The sequence below is a fragment of the Prunus mume genome, linkage group LG3, assembly GCF_029339155.1.
Source record: "Prunus mume cultivar Tortuosa linkage group LG3, ASM2933915v1, whole genome shotgun sequence".
NCBI lineage: Eukaryota > Viridiplantae > Streptophyta > Magnoliopsida > Rosales > Rosaceae > Prunus > Prunus mume.
Window position 1 is genome coordinate 8790379 of NC_142700.1, and position 21531 is coordinate 8811909.

Below are 21531 nucleotides of genomic sequence, written 5' to 3' on the forward strand. Positions count from 1 at the left end.
TGGAGGAGAGATCCTTAATTAATTCATGCTCCCACAATTTCTTCATGGCAAAACCGAGACTAGAGTGGTGGCTCAAAGGGGAATTGCAACTAATGAACATATTTGCAAATTTTGCTGTAAACGCCTTCGATTGCATAAATATTTACTTCTTTTATTACTGAAGTCATATTTGCAAGTGGAAAGCTCGGGAACTTCCTGAACAAACTTCACCAGAGAGTAGAAACTTATCATTTAGAAACTCAGACAGTATTGCAGAGACAGGCTAAAATTACTGAAGACAGAAAAACGCTTCGGTTATTCAATCGGTAAAGACTTGCACCGTACAAGCAAAACAGAACACAAAGAATAGCTAATTAGACAACTCATACAAGTACTGTGCCAACAATGGCTCGAGAAGCATAGTGGGAAACAGGGCATGGCAACAGAGATCAACAAAATAACTCCCAAAGTTCTTCATGCTAGGGACCTCACTGCTGCTGTTCCTGTGTGAACTCGTCTACTTTTGCTTCCCCTCCGGATGCACCTTCTGATGCTGCCATGCCCATAACCTCGCCAGGAGGTGGGTGGTCAAATTTGCAGGTTGCACCATACTTGCATGTGCCAGTTTTCAGGTAATACACACAGATAGCAACACCCTGTAAAAAGTTCCAACCTTATTAATACTCTTACATGCCAGTTTTAAGGTAACAAATAACGCCTAGATAGACTAAAGTTTTCAACGGAAAAGATAGAATATGGGTTAAATGCATCAGAAAATTCAATCAATTGTCAATGGAAAAACGGATAGTTGTATCTTTTACCATTACTATTTTTTCAATCCCTATTGCGCCAACAGTATAATCTCAACAAAGAATAACTCCATCATTCTATAGAGAAGGATTCATACCTCTCTCCTAGGTAGTCCAGCAAGAGTTAGCTTAACATTTTGTTGTTGAACTGGTTTTGTTGTTGACAGCGCCACTGCTGACCTATCAATTGGGTGATGGTATTTGCATTGTTCGCCAAACCTACATTCCCCTGTCTTCATATAGTACTACAACACGAAAAAATCACCACACATAAACATGAGAGCTGTCGTCAAGGTTCCAATGATTCAGAAAAATGAGAAAGTATTCAAATAGAACCATTAATGGCCGACTCAATATTTTTAATATGGTGAGAATCAAGGTTCCAATCATTCAGAAAAATGAGAAGGTATAATATTCCAGTAACAATAACATTCAAATTCAATATTTTTCTCTTAGGATCTATCCATAGGCGTCTCAAAAACCATATGCATTTAAAATCACATTAATTTAAATAATGAAGAGGATGAAGAAGAATGCTTACATCGCATTCAATCTGTCCAAAGCGTTGAGGATACACAGTTTGGCCCCCTCCCACCTGCAACATGCAAAAAAAATTACATGAGTCAAGTTTAAGCAAACAATACCAAGATGAAGTTTTACAACCACGTATCATGGCCCACCCAGTGCGTCGGCATGTGTTTTTGTGCGTGTGGGCGTGCGTGTTTGAGAGAGAGAGAGAGAGAGAGAGAGTTGAATTAGCTAACAGTTCAACATGGTAGAAAAGAAAAAGAGTAAGACGAAAGATAGGATACTATTTACCGTTGGCTGAGCCAAAGTTTGATAAATGGAGGCAGCTGGATTAATAACTCCTATGTTCAGACCTGCTGCCGGAGGGGCTACAATGGGATGGCTGATTGCACCAATTGGTGGATTGATTGCTGCACAAAAATCTAAGCAATGAAATTTGAAACACTATTTGATAAACGACACTGAACACTGGAATCTTGAACATCAGAATCTTAAATATACCATATCTATCAGGATGATTGTAGCGGCAAGTGGCCCCATATTTGCAACTGATTTAGAAAACAAAAGCCATTTTAGAATTCTTAGTCATCTTTTACTTTTATCACAGTATAAATCAACAAAACTATACATATGCAGACCTTCCAGTTTTCAGGTAGAATGGACAATCGGGTTCACCCTGTTAGAAGCAAGAGATACATGATCAACAGAAATTTACGACATCAAAAAGCTGTTAAATCAAAAGAAGAAAGAATTAACTAAAAATCGGGACGTAATGCAAATAGAATAATAAAATGCTTATGTGTTGCTTCATCCTTACCGGTCTTACAGGAAGCTCCTTGGAGTTATATAATAGTGCAGGGCTGAATGAAACAGGAAGCTTCACAGCAAATCCAGTTCCCTCCGGCTGAATAGTTGTCCCAGTTTCTCCAATTTTATTCTCTTGCTCGGCTGATGGTATCTGGATATCTTTTGGGTGATGAAATTTGCAGGTTGCACCAAACTTACATTGCCCCGTTTTCATGTAGAACTGTTTAAAAATTATGAAATGGAATATAAGCAAATCTACATCATAGATAGATGGATAATGCACACCAAAAAAGTAATGGAAATATATCTTACTGCACATGGGGGCTCAGAAGGCCTCTCAGGTAAGGCAAAAGCATCAGCATTTTCTGAAGCAACCTGAAACCAGAGTAGAACATCATATCATAATAAAATAGGGAATAGGTCCAGATGACAGATAACTCTTGGAAAATCTGCATATCATTTGCACTTACAGCAGCAGCCAGTTTTTCCTTCGGATGATTGAACTTGCACCTCATACCAAATTTGCATCTTTGAGTCTTTATAAAGTACTGCAACATTAAAAAGGAAAAAGAATCCATGTCCAGTTAAAGTGTTTAAAAGTATCATTTCTGCAAAAAGAAAAAAAAATATTGAATTGCTACTTACTGGACAATCTGGCTCTCCAGGTCTCTCAGGAAGGGATTCACTTGGAGCGACAAGTGGAACCTAATGAACCAATCACAAATTTCTGTTATGTTATAGCAATATACCTTTTGTCTCTTTATCAATTAATAAGCAAATAGACAATAGCACACAAACAGCTGCAATCTGTGATGAACAAATTCAATTTCTAAAATTAATAGATTCCTGATGAAGATAATACAAAAGGCAGAAAAGAGCAAATACTCTGCAGAGCACCAGAATAACTTGCCACAATAATGGAATCATGCAATCATAAATTTATAGCATTTTTCATACACACAACTCATGTTATTGAGCAAGTAGGTAATTATCAGATGGGACCGCTATTACGTGGAATTTAAGGCAAGAAACAGGTGTAAGCCAGGTTCAAATCATAAGCTAGATTAATATTTTCATCTTCTTTCAGTAACAGGCAAATGCATAGTAATCAGATGAAAGCCCCTTTTACATGATTCTAAGCAAAGTATAGGTATGTGTCTACAATATGTCAGACATAGTAACTGACTTGACTTCGAAAACGTTATGTCACCATCATTATGGTCAACAACTAGAAAACTGCCCACACACCTTCCAAACAATTCTTAATACATTCCTACAAGCCTTCACAGTCACCAATAACCAACTATCTTTCAAACATATCAAGATACAAGTACTCTCCTTTGTTTGTTTACGGCTACAAGCAACCTAATCTCTTGATCTTTATCTTCAAGTTAGGTCCACAACAACATCAACATAGGAGCAAGGTCTCCTCCAAAAGGAATCTCAAAACTCAGTAAGCCAATGAGTTTTGCATAAAAGCATGCACTTGGGTATTGAAGAAACTCTTTCAATAATGATGGAGGTACTCCATGAGCAACCCTAGCATTGAAATAGCACTCGCAAAAACATCTCAGACCATGGAAAAATATAGCCTGTATTTCAAAAAGAAAAACACCCAACAACCAAGTCAAAAGCTCAAAACTACACTTAGCTATAGTTTATTTTCCAACGGAAATTAGCCTTGGCTACATTCTACTAGGTTTTCAAGATTGAAGAACTAGAACACTTCACTGAGAAATGATTCAGTGAACATTAATCAAATAATTCTACCAAAAACTCTGCTAAAAAACATGCTTGCAACAAAATTTCACCTTTTCAAACTGTGAAAGTTTTGCCTGACAAACCTTCCTTCACGATATACACAATCTAACGAAATGTATTCAACATAGCTTCAAGATGGCATAGTTATCACAATGCACAAACATGACAGACCAAGACTAAAGATACAACTCACAGGTGTATTGACAACGTAATTAGCCGACAATCTGTACCCTAACACCCCTCTTCCTATTCAGCAGTTCATGAGAGAACTAATTAACAGTCGTTAGTCTGTCCAAATATACATAACTCGGGTTAATGAGATGATAATAAGATTAAAAAGTAAGAAGTAAGAAAGAGAAAGTCAGAAATAATATGTTCCCCAACAACTGACTTCAGAACAAATCAGCCTCGCTGCTTTATCTTTCCCACATAACCAGATTCTCTACAGAAGATTCAGCAGGTAGGCAGACTAAAGAATATATGAAACAGTAAAATTTAAAAGAAAAAGTTGTATTATAATGCAGACTACCGAGCTTTAAAAACCATAAGAAATAAGCAAAAAAGTCTTACTATAATATTGTATCTGCACATCCAAGGAACAATCATACAACATAGCAATGACAAATAGCTTATAGGATATGATCAATTCACTGATAAATTTAAATGACTTTATTTTATATCAGAATTTAAGAAGTTATTATACTAAATAATAATTTCGTATGTAAAATTACGATAAAATACCATTATAGGCATGTAATATAACATTAAACAGTCACCTCTTTCCAATCTGGAATTCCACCCTCAGGAACCCAAATAGGATGGTCAAACTTGCAGAGCTCTCCAAATTTACAGGTTCTTGTGAGCATATAGTGGGCACAATCCTTCTCTCCTGGCCTCTGTGGATAAATAGGCAAATTGCTTGCACTCTCATATCTAGGGCGCTTGGCTAATGCAGAATACCAAGCTTCTTGCCCAATCGTATTATACGCACCCATAAAACTCTGATGGTAGAGTGCTAATGTACGTAGTAGAAACGTATATACAAGAAAACCAGAGGAAACATATAGGTTACCATATAAGTATAGCTTAAATAGTAATTTTGAGTAAGAACGTACATATATAAGAAACACAAATATAAATTTTCTTGTGCTTCTATTTTTGTAAATATATGGACCTAAATGCCAATACAAAAACACTAAACTACTGGACATTAAGCAGTTTATTAGACATATAAAAAATACAGTACCCAGCTGAACCATATAGTAGATAAAGTTAATTAACTAAATCTGTCATGATATTATTGAAAAAAGTTTCAACTTTCCTTCTCTAAGGTGAAATCTGGGGTAAACTGACTTGACGAAAGTAAGCTTGAAATACTAATCTGTTTCTAACATTACTAATTAAAGCAAAAAAGCATATTCATACTTGCTGATAAGCAAATTAAAAGGCACACATAGAATCAGAAATACACTTGCATACAAGATTAACATAGAAGTAAGCTTAAATTAGCAATGTATGCATGCATCAAAGGCAGCAAGTGCATTCCCATTCTTTGATCTCTATGATACTGCGATTAGAAACTTCCAGTAAACGTCTGTATTAAAGCAATGAACTTTAATCATAATCATATTCAAGATTCTCACTTTCTTATCAAACAAACAACAAACAATTACATCAGAACAAAAATTTGAGTTAAAATGTGAAAAAAATTGGGGCCCAGAAATTTTCCCAGTAACCAAACAGAAAGCGGAAGTAGAGTGACAGAGAGCGGAAAGTGAGGAACCTTCAGATGGGCGTTTGACGCCGGGAACACCGGGCTCGACATCGGGAGTTGGCCATGAAGACTGGGACATCAAATGCGACGTCGCCAGATACATAGAGCTACTTCGGCTATGGTGGTCGGTGGCGGAGGCGAAAGGGTCCGACCCGGAAAGGTACCGGAGGGTCGGGTCGGTTAGGGCACGTGAGGTGTAGACGCTGGAGAGGCCGGCAGTGGCGGCGGCAGCAGCAGCAGCTGATTGTGCGGCGCCGTAGCCGTAGAGATGGCTCGACATTAATTCTTATGAGATGTAAATCCCAAATTTATTTGCAGATGCAGCAGCTGCCCTAGAAACTGTGAAATTCAGATTCTCCACATGTCCCATTTCGATTTTTTTTTAACTGTTGGATTTTGGGGGGTGAGTGGACTGTTGTGGGTAATTTTATTTCAACCAGAACAATTTTACTTCTTGTATTTTTATTTGAACAATTTTTCACTTTGGAATTTTCTTTTAAATGGTGGAGAATTGAAATAGGTCTAAGTTGGTAATCGTTGATGAGAAACCAAGGAAAAAATTGAGCCATTGTGGTCGTTTGGAGGTGTCACTGCCACTTTTTCTGTGATGTTGTGGAGTGGGAGATGGTTGTAATGTGCCATGTGTGATTGAAGTATATTGAAGTAATGTACCATTTGCCATCTGTGATTGATTGTGACGAGCGGTGGAGCCATAAGTTTTTCAAAAAATGAGTGATATTTAAAGGGCTAAAATTTCAACCAAAAAAAAAAATCAAATACATATATAATTTATGGAAAAAAAACATTACAAACAAATAAAACAATAAAGCCTTTTTGAGGCATTTAGTAGAACACGTGATGGGCACCAATAAAGAGGCATATTCCGACCTCTCAAAGAGATCTTTTTTGTGACAAAAAGTGCACATGCACATCCTGCGTCTTTGTGGCTATGTCACTATTAACGAGCCACGTTTCCATTTTAAAGTGGTAATATGCATGGATACACTCTTTTTAAAATTTCACATATGAAGCACATGCAATGCTTCGAAATGGAAAAATAAATTTAGTTTTATATGTGACGAATTATCGCAATATTTAATTGAGATGACACATTGCTTTAATTTTCTTTTTAGAATGACATTAAATTTCCCCTAAATTTAATGTCTATTTAATCATCGTAATGGAATCAAGTATAAACAATTTTGGTAAAGTGTACTCAACAGTCGGATGCTCGGATTTAGAGGGGAAAACATATAGGGCAGACCGTAAAGAGTTCAACAAAGAAAAGCAAGAAAACGTGAGCCCCAACCTATACAAGGGCTTACGTTTTTCAACTGTATCGTACCATACTTGCATGGGATAAATAAATGGGTGCTATAGGAGTAGGTTTTAAGTTGAACCCTAGAGCTTGGACTATAAACAGAAGATCTTGAAGCTCAAAGGTTCTCAAGAGTTTCAAACTTAGGATTTCAAGTATGGCGTGGCGAAACCATCTCCTATGTGTTATCAAAACGAAAATTTAATTACATCATATGGAGACGCATAATTAACCAAAACACCAGCACCATACATGCTGATCATAATACACTTAATTAACCCTAGGCTATATAATTAACACAGACACAAGCTGCCTAATTATGCTATTAATTATAATTAGCCACTGCCGGTTACACCAAGGTCTTGCTTATTTGGGTCTTTCCCGGCGCCAAAGACAGGGCCACCTTTGCCAGCAGCATCCTCGACCTTGTCTTGGAGCTTGTCAATCTGAAGGCCACCTTGGTCCTGTCGGGATTTCAGCTCTGTCTTGCTTTTGTTCTCTCCTCCCGGAATTGACTTGTACGTTGTTGCCGTCTGTGACCCCGGCGGCTGAGCTCCTTGTGCCCTGACATTTTCAACTTTGATGATCAAATTTTACTTTTAACTTTGCAGCTCTGATGATTTGCAAGCAGGGATATAATCAGATTTCATTATACATATATATAGCCTTTGTTTGAGATTCTTGTAGTCGGTCAAGTCTACTGTTTGTTTCGGCTGATGAAGCCTCAATTGATTGTATCAATGACACCTGTCACCGGTGAGGCTACGTGGCATCCATACATAGCCAACAGTTAGCCTACGGCTCCATACGTGTCTCATGCAAACGCTTCGCAGCCACGCCTTTAACAAGATAAGATGAAGAGTCATAATCTAAACATCAAACATGTTATGGATATACTGTTACATAGCAGAACAAGATGAAGAGAGTGCGATGGAGTGTTATATTAAGGTTTATTTATATTATAACACGTGAATTAATAACACTATGTAACAGTGTCTTTTAAAATAAAAAGTTTCTCAATAACATATAAGCTCAATATATTTTCACTACTCCCCTGTTCAATAAGTATACTCTGAGATGAGACTACAATTTATAAAGAAGAAAAAAGAATGCTTGTGTCAACTCAACACAACTGAATTGATACTTCCTTTTCCTTTCTCTTATGTGTGCTTGTTTTGTGCTTTGGTACATCTTGCCACTTCCAATTTCTATCCATAAGTCAAGTTCTATAAGGAGATCTCATCTCTTAAGCTATAACTATTTCAAGCCTAAGAGCCTAGTAGCCTACATCAACAACAATGATTATAGGATACAAAATTTGGGCCACAAGTATGAGAGCATTTGACATCACATTATGGTGTACATAGCCAAGCCTACTAAGAAACCCAACAAAGCACCGGCCGTGACTTCAACTTCAGTGTGGCCAATCGATTCTTTCAACAGAGTTGAACGATTGCCAGCTCTTTCTAAACCTTGCTCAGCATCAGTTCCTAAGCCAGAAGACATCTGTTTCTCAGTAGTTTGCCTAATTTTGTTATCTGACAGAGACACTAAAGGGCCGTTTGTTGGTTCTGATGAGAAAGAATTTGCTTCCTCAGACAACAGAGACCCAAAGCTATCCGACTTCAACGACGAAGACGATGATATTTTAGGTTTAGGGTTAATTCTACCCCTGTCCTTGGTGGGAACTGAGCTCATCCTTTCACCTTCAGGCAGTGTCTTGTTCAGTACTTTTGCATGGTTGCCAACTTCTCTTCTCACCCCCTGAAAAAGTAAATATTTGCCTTCAGATCTTGGCCACATAAGCAAATACAAATTTGAACACATTGTCATCAGTCATTTACAATGTGGGAAAAGAGTAATACCTTTAATATGTTTTGATAGGAAACATGCAGATATATATTGAAAGGTATAAAAAGTAAGTACAAAGAATGTGGACCAGCAGCCCTAAAAAACTTGGAAACTAAACAAAACCTCAAAGAAAATCCCCAAACTCGAAGCAGGAGAAAACAAGCCACCAGAAACAAGGGAAACACGTATTATTAACTGTTATTGATTAGTAATCTCTAAAGCTCTCCTTCCTGTAATGACTAAGATGGAATTTAGAGATTTCATGAAGACTTTAAAGTTGAATGTATAAAATCTATCACTAGTATGATCTCACATTGATATTTCCAAAACAATGATTTGTATTACATAGCAAGCATTACTATCCGAGACATAGTAAATCTCCACCAGAATGCTTTTCAATGCAGCAGTGTGGTAGATTTTTGCAATATATCAAACATAAGTCCTCTCAAGAACACCAAAGAGCTATGAAGACAATTAACTTGAAGAACCAGAATTGTAGCACTGTCAGCCTAAATTTATATCTCCACATCCTTTTGGCAGTATAAATTTAGTCAGCAGAGGAAAAGTTTAAAATGATCAAATATCAACCACAACAAAAATCCTGTATCACGTTCTGTAACCTTTATACTACTCCTGTAGAAGCCACCAAGGTCAAGGAGTACAGAGTTGCACCTTATTATTCTTTAATAAGACCTTATGAAACAAAAGGTTGGAGTTCAACTATTGGTACTCTTGAACCAAAAATCATGACAAGAAAGCAATCCCAATGTAAGTTTTCATTATTCAAAATATAAAAACTGACGAAATTCATAGGATCAAGGGACAGATGTGAAAAGACATAATTAGAGGTTTGAAACTGTAAAGAACATTTATACCTGGGCGTCATACATCACAAGACCTGCATAAACAACAGTAAGGCCAAATATTGAATCCGAAAGGCCCCTGGAACGAAACAATACAGTTATAAGTAAGAGACCAGTCAAAGTTAGTCAATTTCAAATTTAACTTAATTTCCAGATATTCAGCTTTACATGAACAGAGGTGTTTGTATGAATGCAAGAGGAAGAAAACGAGTGGTGCATACCTTTCAAGGCCAAGGGTTGTTGCAGTAGCCATCACTGCCTATCCATGGAGAAAATGGTAATAAAAGCAATTTCAGGGTCAGCTAATTAGTATTCAACATCATTGAGTATGATGAATTAACTTAAATCATATATTCTGACTGATAATCTTACAGAGGAATGGGTAGAAGGGAAGCCCCCGGCCTGAACGATTGCCTTGAAATCAAAGTCTTTCCCATACAAAATTACAGAAGTGACAGGCTTGGTGAGCTGCCCAATTGCCGCAGAAACGCCAGCAGCAATCAGCACCTTTCCAAGATAAACAAAACAGAACAAACAGATGACCAAAATTTCATCTCAGCAACCAACTATAGCATCAAAACCATCCAAAACGATGAAGCAATTCAGAAAATTTGAAGCAGGAAATGAAAACGCAAGAAGCTTTAGAGATACCGGAATTGGTTTTGACCTTGTTATGGGCAAGTTGTGTGATTTCCTCTAGCAACTGAGCTCTGAGGCAAGTGGGTGAGGAGGCCTTTGGCTTTCTGAGGCAGATAGGTCCTTTAAAAACAAGGTTGTGGTGCTTTCCGGAGTAAGAGAAAGCCCAAGAATTGTGAAGCGCAGTGGAACAGGAAATGCTCCAAAACTGGAGCAACATGGTCTTTCACTCTCAACACACACCAGTCTCTGACTTTTCTCTGTGTCTGTTTTTCTCCTGTCCATGTGGATAGCTTCATTCCTCATTGGTAGTGAGGCCCATGCCCAGGGAGCCAAAAAGAGACATCAATACGCCGCCGTTTAATAGTTTTACAGCGGTTCCAAGCCTTTTTAACTTTTGGAACAGGGACATGGTAAAACTTAAAACCCTACGCATCCCAATACCCCAAGCGGAGAGGATCTATCTAGAGCACGCCATCTCCCTCAACTTAACCAAAAAAGGAAGCAAAATTTCATACCCAAAACCCAACTGGTAGAACCTGGACCTGGTTAATGGAACCGCCGCACAAACCAGCATCACAAATGACCCTTCCTTGGAATTCATATCTTTAGAGGCCATAGCCAGTTCAATCCCAGCAATGATGGATTTTCATTTGTAGTACGTGTTTGTGTTCGATGGGGTTTCACTTGATTTCGGAGCGAGCATTTTCCCAACATTGCAAAGCGTACCCATAACCGATAGCGTGAAAAATGCATCCATTGAAACAATGACAGAATGAATCTCCTACCTCCTATGCTTCGACCCATCTCTTACTTCACTCCCAAACCCCCATGGCGTCGCTGTTTCAACACCTGTTCAGAGGCGACTGTTACTGCTAATGAGGTCCTCACCATCCTTGAAACAGTCAACCATATGGAGAGTGCCCTGGAACCCGTAGTCCCCAAACTCTCCAGTGAGATAGTGAGCTATGTGATCCGAGAACAGGCAAACCCACGATTGGTTTTCCGGTTCTTCATCTGGGCAACCAAAAGGATGAGGCTTTGCAGCCGAATGTCTCAGAGTTCGGTCATTGACATGCTTGTCAGGGACGATGCCTTTGAACTCTATTGGAGAACACTTGAACAACTGAGAGACTGCGGGCTTCCAATTGGTTCTGCTGCCTTTGCTGTGCTGATCAATGGTTATGCCAAATTGGACATGGCTGAGAAGGCTGTGGAGACATTTGGCCGGATGAAAGATTTCGATTGTGAGCCAAATGCCTTTGCTTACAATGCGATACTTTATGTTATGGTGCGAAAAGAACTGTTTTTGCTAGTTTTAGCTGTATATAACCAGATGTTGAAGTCAAATCATACTCCTAGTAGAAATACTTATGGCATTTTGATTAATGGGTTCTGCAAAACGAGGAAAACTCAGGACGCGCTTCAAATGTTTGATGAAATGACCCAGAGAGGTATTGCTCCCAATACCATAACTTATACTATTGTTGTTTCTGGCTTGTGCCAGGCAAAGAGGACCCATGAAGCGTATACATTGGTTGAAATGATGAAGGCAAGTGGGTGTCCTCCTGATTTGATTACTTACAATGCTTTACTTGATGGGTATTGTAAATCAGGCAGCATTGGTGAAGCTTATGCGCTCTTGAGATCATTTGAGAGGGATGATTATGTTCTCGGACTCAATGGATATACTTGCTTGATTCATGGTTTATTTATAGCTGGGAGATTTGATGAAGCGCATGGGTGGTATAGCAAAATGATCAAGAAGGGCATCAAACCTGACATTGTCTTGTGTACGATAATAATTCGGGGGTTATCAGATGCTGGCAGGGTTAAGGATGCTTTGAATTTCTTGAACGAGATGAATGAGAGAGGTTTGGTTCCGGATGCCTACTGTTATAATGCTGTCATTAAAGGGTTCTGTGATTTGGGTCTTTTGGATGAAGCTCGGTCTCTTCATCTTGATATTTCAAAGCTAGATTGCTTCCCTAATGCCTGCACTTACACCATTCTCATATGTGGTATGTGCAAGAACGGGCTGGTAGGGGAGGCGCAACAAATATTCAATGAGATGGAGAAGCTTGGATGTGTCCCTTCTGTTGTGACCTTCAATGCTCTTATTGATGGACTTTGTAAGGCTTCTAAGCTTGAGGAAGCGCACTTATTATTTTACAAGATGGAGATAGGAAGAAATCCTTCATTATTTCTTCGTCTTTCTCAAGGTAGTAATCGGATTACTGACAGTGCCAGTCTTCAAATGAAGGTAGAGCAATTGTGTGAGTCAGGATTGATTCTTAAGGCCTACAAACTTCTGACGCAGCTAGCTGATAGTGGGGTCACGCCTGACATCATCACTTACAACATTCTAATCAATGGGTTTTGCAAGGCTGGTAACATAAATGGTGCTTTTAAGCTCTTCAAGGATATGCAATTGAAAGGGCTCTCACCAGATTCTATTACATATGGGACGCTTATAGATGGACTGCAAAGGGTTGATAGAGAAGAGGATGCCTTTGTGGTCTTTGATCAAATGGTGAAGCATGGATGCATGCCTAGCTCTGCAGTTTATAAATCACTGATGACTTGGTCTTGCAGGAGAAAGAAGATTTCTCTAGCTTTTAGTCTTTGGTTGAAGTATCTAAGCAACCTTCCTCTGAGAGAAGAGGAAAAAATCAAAGCAATAGAAGAAGACTTTAAGGAAGGGAAAACTGAGAAGGCAATCAGAGGTTTACTGGAAATGGATGTAAACTTCAAAGACTTTGATTTAGTACCGTGCACCATTTTGCTAATCGGTTTGTGTCAGGTGAGAAGAGTACATGAAGCTTTGAGAATATTTTCTGTTCTTGACGAGTACAAAGTCATTGTCACTCCACCAAGTTGTGTACACTTGATCAATGGTCTCTGCAAAGAAGGGAACTTGGACCAGGCGATAGGTGTCTTCCTATATACTCTGGAGAAGGGTTTCATGTTAATGCCTGAAATATGCAACCAGCTGCTCAAGTGTCTTCTTCGTTCCCAAGACAAAAAGGATCACGCCCTTGATCTCATTAGTAGGATGAGATCTTTTGGATATGATCTTGATTTTTATCTGCACCAAACTACAAAATTTCTTCTAGAATGCCACATGAACTAAAGGGAAATGGAAAACGTGTCCTGAACCTGCAATTACTACTACTTGGGGTTTGATTCTTGCTAGCAAGGTAACTTCTCTCTTCTTGTTTCTCACTTCATTTGATATGATGGTTAATTTATTTTATGATTTTAATTTGTGTATTCTTTTGTCTGTTTTTTGTTCTACATGTTGTGTTTTGTTTCTTTGTTATGATTAGCGTTGTTTTGGAGGCTTGAAATTTGGTATTTGTTCTGTATATGCAAGAAAAACATTAGAACTGAAAAAAAAAGCTTGGGGTGTTGTTTCATTGTAGCTCGTATTTGTGGAGAAAAGGGTAAACTACAAATCTACAAACAAATAAATTACAAGCATTTATCATGTTATATATATATATATATATATTTTTTTTTCTTCCTTATGTGACACATTGATCATCGCTTGCGAGCCTGGCACATTCGATTGATGTGTATACTCATTAGTAGTTAAGCTTCCACCAAGCATGTTATTCATGAAAAAAAAGGCTTATTCAGTTTTTATTTTTTTCCTTCCTGCTATCTCATAGTCTAATGTGTGTGATTATGTATTTGCAGATATGTCTGTGTTTGGGGAGGACCGCATGTTTCACCTGTTTAACCCAAATTGTGACAAGCCTGTGGACTTGGTGAGAAAGGTATCTTCTTTCATAAATCAGGCCAAGAAGGCATGTGTTGAGAGAGTTTGGAATTTTAAATGAAATCTTAATAAGATGCAGTTATTTGGTTATATGATAGATGGGTCTGTAATATCTGTGATTTCTCCATCCTTGTCTACCATTGGTTTTTCTACCCTTTGCACAACAATGATATTTTTATTATTTTATTTTTGTTAAATATCGTTTTTTTTCCTTCTTGTTAACAAGGAATTCAACTGAAGTGTGATAGGTTTTGCTTTGCTTTAATTATGTTGTTTTCTTATAAGTTTCTCCCCTGATATAAATTATAACAAGCTTCAGACACTTGGCTTTTGGATGATTAAATATGATTGATAGTTTTCTTTTCACGCAGCCCAAAAAAGCCAAGTCAATTTTTCACTTGTATTGGACCATTCTAAGGTTTCTCAGGAACTTGTATTATTTTTTTGTTGGGATAAAAAAAACTGAGCAAGTATATGTGTTGCCATCAATAAGATTACTGCCAGGTATTCAGTTTTTCAGATCTAGACTTGAAGATAAGCCTGATAAATTGAATTCTTCTCAATGGTTCTCTAAGATTGACGTCTCCCTTGACTTGGTATATCTGGTTATAACCTAGGGAGTTTATTTAATGCACGTCTGTATTGTCTGAAACCCATACTCTGCCAGCAAGTAAATCCCTCTTATTCCAGTTTATGCAATCATGGATTTTGCAAACCATTGCTTTCTTTATTTCATTAAGTTTAAATTATGGATATGCATTATGCGCGGTTAAGTGGACAGATTGAAGTTTTTAATTAAATATTTTATGTTAATTTCTTTCCATGGACATATTCTTGTACTAATTTTCTTTAATTGTCTTGCGTATCTCAGGTTGGCTCCTTGCTGACATGCTTCTCTTTCAAGTCACTCTTGTCACAGCCAAGTTCTTATTTGGGGTTCTTGCCCAGGTAGGAAAGGTAATTTATAAGCTCCAACTTCCAAGTGGTTCAAAATTACATCCGGTTTTCCAATCTGTAATGCCTTACAAGGCATCCTTTCTCCTTACAATGTTTTGCCTACTACCAATACTGACGGGATCATACAAGAGCAGCCTGTTGATTATTGGATATATGAAAGGTGAAGAAGAGCAATGGAGGAATTACTGAGGTCGGTCTTCAATGGAAGTTAATGCTGCTAAGGAAGATGCCACATGGGAGGAGTTTCTGGACTTTCCAGTCAGATTTCAAATAGGAGCAGTAGGAATTTTGCAGGGGGATAGATTAGCAAACAAGAGCTATTCCAGCAATCCTAGCTAGTTATCATGGATACCCAAGTCAGCAGGAAGTTTGGCAGGAAATCTGTTAACAGTTAGCTTTTGTAGTTAGGAGGGTGTCCGTTTTAGCAGAAGGTAGCATGCAAACCAAGCTATAAGAGCTGGTAATTTTGCACTTTCTGGCATGCTTTGTGTGGTCAATGGTCAATGGTCAAGACTCAATATTGCTTTCTCTTAGTAATATTCTTTATGCCAGTCTCTGTTGTGGAGTCTTGGTAATAGGTTATAGCATATCATCTGACATATTACACAAATTTCTCTTTTATGTGATTAAAAGGTTGAGCAGTGGGTTACTCGTTTTATAGAGGCTGCCACGACCGGCAAAAAATCGTGGATCTTCTGTTTCTATTGTGGGTTCCATTTTTCTCAAAGGCTCCTGAGATATGGTGTAATAATTAGTTTAGCTGAAGCATATGCTTATTATAATTACTTGAGCAATATCTATGTACGTGATAAATGTAACAAGGACAAACTATCTCACAGTGTTCTGAGCAAACAATGTTCAATGGATACTTACTGCTTACTGAGGAAATCAATTTAATCGCTGGCATTGATTTGGGAGATCCATCATCATCTGAGCTTATGTTTTTTTCTTGATTCAAGTATGGTTGAAAGGCTCCTGCTGAAAATCAAATTCTTTGCTATAAGCAAAATAAGAAAAAAGAAAAAGGAAGTCAAATTCTTTGCATGTTCAGTCCTTGATTAACTTTAATTTGAATCATTTGAAAATTTATACAAGTTCTCAAAACAGAGGAAAATAAAAATCCCACACCATTATCTAAAAGTAGGAACTTGTAATTCTAGTGGTTGTGATAAGAGCATTTACCATTCGAAATATCCGCTTATCTAATATCGCTTGATAAAAAGAAAAAAAATTTAAAATATAATTATTCATCCCTTTTAATAAAAATTTATTACATCCCAACAGAACCCAAAAAAGCTTGAGTTCAAGCGGCAAAGGAAGTAGGTTTTAGGATAAAGTCTAGATGTAATTAAAAAAAAAAAACATTTTAGTCAATGTAATGTGTGTGTGAGAAACCTTTCCTCCTCATGTAATTTAGAGACTATTGCGTGCATTAAATTTATATATATATTTTTTCTGGACCGTATTATAAAGTTTTTTATTTTATGTGACCATATTATAAAGTTACTTTTGCCGGTTCCCTAAATTTGTTTAGCGATGTGATATAATAACTGGGTCGGTCCCGTTGCAATAATAAAATAAATTTTGTTGAGAACCAAAAGAAAAAGAGTGATGATTTTCCCACTTATTTCTATATTTTATCACTTACACTCCTTTTATAAAAAATGAGTGTAAGTGATAAAAAGTTTTAAAATCATTACCCAAGAAAAAAAGGAAAAGAAGATAAGGTTAACGAGAGGCCTTGTGAACCGACCCGGTTTGTGTGGGCGGGGTTTACTGGTGGGGAAGTTGATTCTTTAGTAGGGTTTTAGGCTTTAGCAGAAAGAAGCTTAAGCTGTTCAGAGTAAATCATTCAAAACCTCCGAGTCGGTGACTCAGTCTGTATGAGCAAAAGAAAACCACGAAGCCAAAGCTTTAAGCTTCAATGATGAATGCCAAGTAAGATTTCTCTTTCCAATTGCTCGATTCTCTTTAATTTGAACTACATGAAGGCGTTGTTGCAATGAGTCTGAATCTTCCATGTGTATGTGGCTTTCGTCCATTAGACTGGGTTTTCCCAGAAAACGCATTCAACCCACACAAAACAATCGCAATCATTTGATGTTCATCTATGGTGGTGCTAGTGTTGGTGGTTTCAAGTGGGCGTCTTCCCAAACGGCTCTTTCTCACTGGAACTCCTGGTCATCCCCTTCTGATGAATCTGATGACAATTATGTTACTGTTTGCACCACAAACACCAACTCCAATAACTCCGATGCAACCCATTTCTTCTCTCAATTAGATACCTTTGGGGTTGTTAGCAACCTCAACAGTCTAAGAAACGAACCCAATTTGGCATTTTCCTTCTTCCACCAGTTGAAGGGAGATGGCTTCCAACACGATGTCTTCACCTATTCCGCGCTTATTAGAATTTTATGCTCGTGGGGTTTGTATAGGAAGCTGGATATTCTCTTCTTGGACCTTATTAGGAGCTCTAAAGACCTTGGATTTCAGTTTTCGGATTTGTTGGAAACCATTGCGGAGGGAATTGAGGCTTCCCCGTCGATGGTTCGAGCTTATGATGCATTGCTCAAGTCTTTTGTCAGTTTGAACATGTTTGATGAGGCTATCGATGTTTTGTTTCAAACAAAAAGGCGTGGGTTTGTGCCGCATGTCTTTACTAGTAATTTTTTAATGAACCGCTTGATTGAGCATGGTAAAGTGGATATGGCTGTGGCTATATACAAGCAGTTGAAACGGATTGGTTTGAGCCCTAATGATTACACCTACGCAATTGTCATCAAGGGACTTTGCAAGAAAGGTAGCTTGGAAGAGGCTGTGGACGTGTTTCAGGAGATGGAGAAAGCTGGGGTAACCCCTAGCGCCTTTGCCTACACAGCATATATTGAAGGACTTTGCACCAATCGTAAGTCGGATTTAGGATATCAAGTGCTCCAAGCATGCAATGGGGCAAATGTCCATATTGATGTCTATGCTTACAACACTGTCATTCGTGGGTTCTGTGATGAGATTAAATTTGATGAAGCTGAAAGCATCTTTCTTGATATGGAAAAGAGAGGGGTGGTCCCTGATTCTTGTACATATGGTGCAATAATCTGTGGATACTGCAAGAATCGTTTTTTGTTAAAAGCTTTGACACTCCATAATGACATGGTGTCGAAGGGTATAAAAACAAATTGTGTGATTGTTAGTTTTATTCTTCAGTGCATGTGTAAGATGGGCTTGCCTTCTGAAGCTGTGGATTATTTCTTAGAATATAAGAGCTTGGGGATCTATCTTGATGAGGTTTCCTACAATATCGCTGTGGATGCTTTGTGCAAGCTGGGGAAAGTGGACCAAGCCTTAGAATTGCTTGAAGAGATGAAGTGTAAGCATATGATCTTAGATATTATGCACTACACCACATTGATTAAAGGCTACTGTCTTCAGGGGAATGTTGTTAATGCTGTAAATCTTTTGGAGGAAATGAAGGAAAAAGGTCTAAAGCCAGACATTACTACTTACAATGTACTTGCTGCTGGGTTTTCTAGAAATGGCTTGGGAGCTGAAGCACTTGACCTTTTGGATTATATGGAGTCACAGGGTTTTAAACCAGACTCTGTTACACACAACATGATAATTGAAAATTTATGTATAGGAGGAAAAGTCAAACAAGCTGAAGCATTTATAAAGAGTTTGGAATATAAGAGCGTTGATACCTATTCTGCCATGATCAGTGGGTACTGTGAAGCCAAGGATACAAGAAAAGCCTATGAACTTCTTATTAGGTTGGCAAAGGGAGGAACTTTAGTTAAAAAAGGTGTTTGCTTTAAAGTACTCAGTAACCTTTGTGTTGAAGGTGATAATGACAGAGCTATTTTATTGCTCGAGTCAATGTTGGCCTTAAATGTGGAACCTAGAAAAACTATGTACAACAAAGTCATAGCTTCTCTGTGCAAAGCTGGAGAGGTGAAAAAGGCCCATTGGTTTTTTGATACTTTAGTTGAGAGAGGATTCGCTCCTGATGTCATTAACTACACAATGTTGATAAATAGCTACTGCAGGGTGAATTGTTTGCAGGAAGCCCATGATCTCTTCTATGATATGAAAAGGAAAGGGATTCAACCTGATATCATCACTTACACAGTTTTGCTTGATAGTTATTCAAAAAGAAACCTAAGAAGGGTTCACTCCCCTCCAGGCGCAAGTGGAGATAAGAAGGAAAGGATGAATGCTTTCACTCTTTGGACTGAGATGAAGGAAATGGAAATAAGACCTGATGTAATTTGTTATACTGTTTTGATAGACAGACAGTGTAAAACAGACAACCTTCAGGATGCTATTGCACTCTTTGATGAAATGACTAACAGAGGATTAGAACCTGATACAGTGACATACACAGCTCTTCTGTCTGGCTGTTGTAATAGGGGAGATGTGGATAAGGCTGTAACCCTTGTTAATGAGATGTCTTCGAAGGGAATACAGCCAGATACCCGTACACTCTTGGTTCTACAACATGGAATCCTAAAAGCCAAGAAAGTGCAGTTTCGGAAGTAAGAATGCTGTTTGATTATCAGTGCCTGGATAGATGCATGAGCTGTGAATCTATGAAGCCCCTAATGGTATAGCATGGTAACTTTCCTATTCAATAATGTAGATAATTTGCATGGGCTTGCATAATGAACAGCTTTTGTTGTTCCCTTTTGATAGATAACAATTATTCCACAGCTGGAGACAGGGATATGCATACGCCAGACCCCACACTGTCAACTGCCTTGAGCACTGGGCCACTCGCCCCACCCCGAGCTGGATAGGTGGAGAGTTTTGTTTGCAGGTCACCTGGAAGTCAATCATGCCTAGGTAATCATACAGCTTTGCATTTGATTAATCTACACCGCATAGGAGTTGCGAAGTTATCATATTCATAGTTTTAGTTTTATACATGACTTTCCTGTTTGTTTCTATAACATATGTGATCTGCCATTTAGCTAATCGTACAAGAGACTATTTTATCATATTGTCTGTCCCGTTTTTTTTTTTTTTTTTCTAGCTTGTCTTCTGCCTTCTTCTCATCCATATAACTTTTGCTTTTGCAGATCGAGCAGCTTTTCTTGTTTCATTTTGATGGATAACATTTGATTCCACCACTGAATGGGTTATGCCTTGCTGAAAGTGACTTAGTGGTCAGGGAAACAGGGATATATAACATCTATCCCTCCCAGCCCCATTGGCAGGAGCCTTGTACACTGGGCCACCTTGCCTGCCCCTAGCTGGAGGAGAAGAAAGCTTTGTTGGCAGGTCACCTGGAAGTGAATCATGCGTAGGTATAATACACCTTTGCAAATGATTAATCTATATTGGATAAGAGTTGCAAAGTATTCATATACACAGTTCTAGTTTCATACATGGCTTGCTTATTTGTTTCGGTAATATATATATGGTATTCGCTAATAGTGCACGATAAATTTTTTTTAATTGATCCTTGTCATGATTTTTTCTAGCTTGTTTTCCATCTAAAGCACTTGATTGCAGGACTATTATTATGCTTTGCAGTTTGTTTAGTCATTTAGCAAGAGTTAAGGTTGTGTTTGGATGAGGTACTTTGAAATGATGGAATTTTGAAGTGAGGGGATTTCAAAATGATGGGACTTTAAGGTGAGGGACTTCAAAATGATGGGATTAGTGTTTTTTTTTTCCTTTTCTGATCCAGGGGAAGGGGAAAGTGAGAATTGAACTCTGGCCATGCGTGTGGGAGTAAGTGCTTTACAGGCATAAATTTTTTTCCGTACAGTACTATCAGCATGTGCTCATTCTTTAGTGAATGGCAGATGATATTCTTTGTTCATTGCAGTGATTTATTCGCCTGATACTGTTCATTGTAGTCCCCAACTCATTGTTTGTGGTCTGTATTTTCTTTAACACGTCAAGATAGAAAAAAAAGGAAAAAACCTGAGCTTTGAGGTGTACTTTTGCAGGTCAACTTCTGCATAAGCTTTGTGCAGCAAGTCCTAGGATACATGGAATGCGCAAACCGTGGAGAAAGTTGCTACTTTTGCACTGCTTTTTGTCTTGCATTATGCTTTACCCATTGGGTTGGCAACTTGCTTTGGATATGAATAAAAATGTCATGATATGAAAGAAGATGAGGAATTGTGATCACAGTCCCATGGCAGGGCTTTATTTTGTGACTGGTCACCAGACGATGGTGATGCCAAGCTGCCTAATACTTGAAATTTTGTAGAAGAGTATTTAAGGTATACCACCATTCATGGTCTACAAGTAGAATCAAGATTGATGTATTTTTAATCTGCAATTAAACTGAAATTTGGAGATATCTCCTTTTAAAAACAGGTTATACTATAAATATCACATACCTTGTTATTGTGTTTTATAAGCATGGTGATATTTCCAAATAATAAAACGGAGTGGTTCATGAGTGAAGTGGGCATTGTAAGATGCCTCAAACTATGTCATAATAGTACTAG

The 21531-nt window shown here is 38.1% G+C and overlaps 5 protein-coding genes across 11 annotated transcripts; 2 read left to right on the forward strand and 3 right to left on the reverse strand.

Annotated features, from left to right (window-relative positions):
* Window positions 1-192: 192 nt before the first annotated feature.
* On the reverse strand, window positions 193-6092 carry HUA1 (floral homeotic protein (HUA1)). 2 transcript variants are annotated; one of them, XM_008227745.3, is made up of 12 exons: window positions 5668-6092; window positions 4661-4899; window positions 2769-2828; window positions 2594-2671; window positions 2436-2498; window positions 2134-2343; window positions 1955-1992; window positions 1818-1864; window positions 1608-1726; window positions 1330-1383; window positions 887-1033; window positions 193-635 (listed from the first exon to the last, which is right to left on the reverse strand). In XM_008227745.3, the coding sequence occupies exons 1-12, from the start codon at window positions 5936-5938 to the stop codon at window positions 468-470; spliced, it is 1494 nt and encodes a 497-aa protein (XP_008225967.2). In that variant the 5' UTR covers window positions 5939-6092; the 3' UTR covers window positions 193-467. The 2 variants fall into 2 exon arrangements, with proteins under 2 accessions (XP_008225967.2, XP_008225965.2); XM_008227743.3 differs by having other exon boundaries at window positions 1608-1738; window positions 5668-6039.
* Window positions 6093-7159: 1067 nt separating this feature from the next.
* On the reverse strand, window positions 7160-7569 carry LOC103325558 (seed maturation protein; the record flags this gene model as incomplete). The annotated part of the gene is made up of 1 exon (XM_008227746.3): window positions 7160-7569. A coding segment is annotated over one exon (258 nt), but the record flags the coding sequence as incomplete, so codon positions are not given.
* Window positions 7570-8065: 496 nt separating this feature from the next.
* On the reverse strand, window positions 8066-10619 carry LOC103325559 (Acid phosphatase/vanadium-dependent haloperoxidase-related protein). The gene is made up of 5 exons (XM_008227747.2): window positions 10358-10619; window positions 10063-10197; window positions 9912-9949; window positions 9703-9769; window positions 8066-8740 (listed from the first exon to the last, which is right to left on the reverse strand). Exons 1-5 carry the CDS (start codon window positions 10544-10546, stop codon window positions 8324-8326), a joined length of 846 nt encoding a protein of 281 aa, XP_008225969.2. The 5' UTR covers window positions 10547-10619; the 3' UTR covers window positions 8066-8323.
* A 47-nt stretch (window positions 10620-10666) lies between these two features.
* Window positions 10667-15988, forward strand: LOC103325560 (Pentatricopeptide repeat (PPR) superfamily protein). 2 transcript variants are annotated; one of them, XM_008227748.3, is made up of 3 exons: window positions 10667-13526; window positions 14029-14108; window positions 14982-15988. In XM_008227748.3, the coding sequence occupies exon 1, from the start codon at window positions 11102-11104 to the stop codon at window positions 13457-13459; it is 2358 nt and encodes a 785-aa protein (XP_008225970.2). In that variant the 5' UTR covers window positions 10667-11101; the 3' UTR covers window positions 13460-13526; window positions 14029-14108; window positions 14982-15988. The 2 variants fall into 2 exon arrangements, with proteins under 2 accessions (XP_008225970.2, XP_088904760.1); XM_089048634.1 differs by having other exon boundaries at window positions 14029-14099.
* Window positions 15989-16854: 866 nt separating this feature from the next.
* LOC103325561 (Pentatricopeptide repeat (PPR) superfamily protein) lies at window positions 16855-21440 on the forward strand. 5 transcript variants are annotated; one of them, XM_089047906.1, is made up of 5 exons: window positions 16855-17005; window positions 17113-19668; window positions 19757-19906; window positions 20143-20370; window positions 21022-21440. In XM_089047906.1, exons 1-2 carry the CDS (start codon window positions 16992-16994, stop codon window positions 19601-19603), a joined length of 2505 nt encoding a protein of 834 aa, XP_088904032.1. In that variant the 5' UTR covers window positions 16855-16991; the 3' UTR covers window positions 19604-19668; window positions 19757-19906; window positions 20143-20370; window positions 21022-21440. The 5 variants fall into 5 exon arrangements, with proteins under 5 accessions (XP_088904032.1, XP_008225973.2, XP_008225971.2 ...); XM_008227751.3 differs by having other exon boundaries at window positions 16866-19678; window positions 19775-19906; XM_008227749.3 differs by having other exon boundaries at window positions 16866-19668.
* The last annotated feature ends 91 nt before the right edge of the window (window positions 21441-21531 follow it).

Bases quoted from the DNA above. Each gene is read 5' to 3' on its own strand.
- HUA1 (XM_008227743.3), bottom strand. From the start codon at position 5,938: ATGTCGAGCCATCTCTACGGCTACGGCGCCGCACAATCAGCTGCTGCT. The intron at 2,344-2,435 runs GTAAGATATATT...ATTTTTAAACAG, and splicing joins CTTCTGAGCCCCCATGTGCA to TTCTACATGAAAACGGGGCA. The intron at 1,739-1,817 runs GTATATTTAAGA...TTCATTGCTTAG, and splicing joins CAATCATCCTGATAGATATG to ATTTTTGTGCAGCAATCAAT.
- LOC103325559 (XM_008227747.2), bottom strand. From the start codon at position 10,546: ATGTTGCTCCAGTTTTGGAGCATTTCCTGTTCCACTGCGCTTCACAAT. The intron at 10,198-10,357 runs GTCAAAACCAAT...TATCTTGGAAAG, and splicing joins CACAACTTGCCCATAACAAG to GTGCTGATTGCTGCTGGCGT. The intron at 9,770-9,911 runs GTATGCACCACT...GTTTCGTTCCAG, and splicing joins ACAACCCTTGGCCTTGAAAG to GGGCCTTTCGGATTCAATAT.
- LOC103325560 (XM_008227748.3), top strand. From the start codon at position 11,102: ATGAATCTCCTACCTCCTATGCTTCGACCCATCTCTTACTTCACTCCC.
- LOC103325561 (XM_008227751.3), top strand. From the start codon at position 17,087: ATGTGTATGTGGCTTTCGTCCATTAGACTGGGTTTTCCCAGAAAACGC.